This window comes from Nicotiana attenuata, chromosome 3 (genome assembly GCF_001879085.1).
Source record: "Nicotiana attenuata strain UT chromosome 3, NIATTr2, whole genome shotgun sequence".
NCBI lineage: Eukaryota > Viridiplantae > Streptophyta > Magnoliopsida > Solanales > Solanaceae > Nicotiana > Nicotiana attenuata.
The window spans coordinates 11,115,256-11,118,079 of record NC_031991.1 but is presented as its reverse complement, the minus strand read 5'-3'; the positions used below and the strand labels follow the sequence as shown (position 1 = coordinate 11,118,079).

At 34.0% G+C, this 2,824-nt stretch overlaps 1 protein-coding gene across 1 annotated transcript; it reads right to left on the bottom strand.

Moving 5' to 3' along the window:
- On the bottom strand, positions 1,127-1,777 carry LOC109224177. Its single transcript, XM_019388762.1, has one exon. It carries the CDS (start codon positions 1,775-1,777, stop codon positions 1,127-1,129), a length of 651 nt encoding a protein of 216 aa, XP_019244307.1.

Genomic DNA, 2,824 nt, shown 5'->3' with positions numbered 1-2,824 from the left:
TGCTCGTATGTATCGATGATTTCGATAACAATTTTATTTGCTAATTTTCAATGAGACCATCTAAAGTGGGACGAAGGGAGCAGAGGCGGATCTAAGATTCCAAGAGGATGGGTGCACTATTGTGAAGAGGTGAATCTAGAATTTACATTTGACGTGTTTAACTTTAGTCTCTTACCATGAACTCACTACACTTAAAATTATAGGTTCAAAATTATATCTTTTTACAATATCTAGTGATTTTCACGTATATATTTATGCTTTGTGCTGAAACAAGACCGTCCGAAGTGAGATTTGAACCGTCAATTTTACTCGTAGAGGTGCGCCCAATAATTATTATACCATATGAGTTTTTTAGTATGGGTGCACGCACATATATTTAAATAATTTTGAATAAGTATAACATTATTAGACATGGTTTAGGAAGAGGAGTATGGGTTCACGTGAACCCATACCCCAAGGCCTAGATACGCCCCTGAAAGGGAGTCTTAGTCAAAATGTTTTAATTGTTAATTTTTAATTAGATCATATTAAAGTGAGACGAAGGGAATACTTATTAAAGTTTATTTGCAAATTAAGTTGTTAATTTAACACGGATAAAGCCATAACATTATGATAATGGAATGAAATGAAATATAAAAGATGATTTGAGGCAATAATAATAATAATAATAATAATAATAATAATAATAATAATAATAATATACATGTTTTAAATATTTAAAATGCTTGTAATAAGTTTATAATGTCCAACAATATGTTTGCTAAATGACCGAAACAGCATATAATTAATATGTTCCTCATTTGATAATCTCATTACCTGGAAACTGGCTAGAACCATATTCCTTTCTACTTTATACTTTTTAAATTTAAAGAATATGGACCGATATAATATATATATATATATATATATATATATATATATATATATATATATATATTAAAAAAATAAATTATTTTAAATTATAATAATTTATTTATCATTTTTACCATGTCTTTTTTCGGTAATTAAAACTTTCATTAATAACCAAAAGTAATATACAAATCAGTCAGACTTTATAACTAAGTCTGTATCTCTCAACTCTACTATCAATATTCACTTCTACACCAAAACTGTCTACTATCTATTGCTACCTAGGAAATTTATATTTTTGAAGCATCATCTTAGTGGTACTATTAGCTCGAACATGGCAAGTATAGGCAATTTCTCGGGCCATTGATTCACGTGTATTCTCCTTATGAGCAAACAGTCTGTTGTTCCTTTCCATCCAAATTGCATACACATATTCTGTAAACACCATCTTCACTAGCTTTGCTTTGTTAGTTTTCCCTTTTGTGTTATGTTCAATCCACTGTTGCATTTGACTCCAGTTATTCATATTCACCCAGGTTAGTTGTAGCCATTGCATTAGTTTCTTCCAAACCCGTCTTCCTGCTGAACATTCTGCAAACAAATGGTCTCTGGTTTCTGCTACTTCTTTGCACATAACACATCTATTATCTACTTGAATCCCCCAGCTTACCAGTCTTGTAGCAGTTAGCAAACTATCTTGTTGTTGTAGCCATGTTATAAACACTGCTTTTGGCCTTACTTCATTACCACATATGATGTTTTTCCATGTGACCTTAGGCAACTCCCCAACCATTTTCAAATAAATGTTTCTGATCATGCTTTTATTCTTCAAATTTTCTGGTTGTACATACTTCAATCCTTCTCTTGCTTTGAGTATTTTCTTGACCATCCAGCTAGCTTGGTGAGGGATAGTCATACTCTCCAACATCTATGCTTTTATATAATACTCATTAATTCACTTAATCCACAAAGTGTCTTTCTTAGTCTTCAAATCCCAACAGGTCTTTATTATGACTGCTTTGTTCCATGGTTTGAGATTAGTGAGATTTAAACCTCATGCTGATTTTGGCATACACATCCTGCTCCAAGCTACAAGTGACTTTTTGGTGATTTCATTTGTTCCTGGCCATATGTAACTTCTGCAGTATCCTTCAATGGCTTTCATCACCTTAGCAGGAATGATAAATAACTGTACCCAATAAGATTGAATACCAAACAACACTGACTTTACCAATTGTACTCTTCCTGCATAGGATAACTTCTTGGTTGTCCGAGCTGATACTCTTGTTGTGATTTTGGTTATTAGAGGCTGCCATTCTACCAATTTTAGTTTTCTGGTAGCTAGAGGGATTCCTAGATACCTGAATGGTAGTTCCCCTTGGCTATAACCAATTGCTTGTTGAATTTCCTGCTTGCATTCTTCTGAAATCCCACCATAGTATATAGCACTCTTGGATTGGTTAGCTTGTAGCGCCGAGGCACTTGTGAATGTACTAAACTTTTCATGTAGAAGTCCCACTGATAGCTTATCTCCCTTAGCAAACATAAGAAGGTTATCTGCAAAGCACATATGTGTGATGTTTAGCTTGGAGCAGTTTGGGTGATACTTGAATTGTTTCCCCTCTTTGAGTGTACTGAGAGTTCTACTCAAATACTCCATAACAACAGCAATAGAAAAGGAGACATTGGGTCTCCTTGACGTAGTCCTCTGGCAGCATCAAAGGGTGGTGTTGACTCTCCATTTATCACTATAGAATAGTTAACAGTAGTGATACACTCCATCACCCATTTGATAAATTTTTGAGGGAAGTTCAGTTCTGTCAGCATTTGCTCCAAAAATCTCCAATCTACTGTATCATATGCCTTCTGAATATCAACCTTTATCATACATCTAGGGGTTATATGTTTTCTTGTATAAGCCTTCACCAACTCATGTGCCATTATCACATTATCTGCTACCTTCCTTCCTAGGATG

Bases quoted from the DNA above. Each gene is read 5' to 3' on its own strand.
- LOC109224177 (XM_019388762.1), bottom strand. From the start codon at position 1,777: ATGTTGGAGAGTATGACTATCCCTCACCAAGCTAGCTGGATGGTCAAG.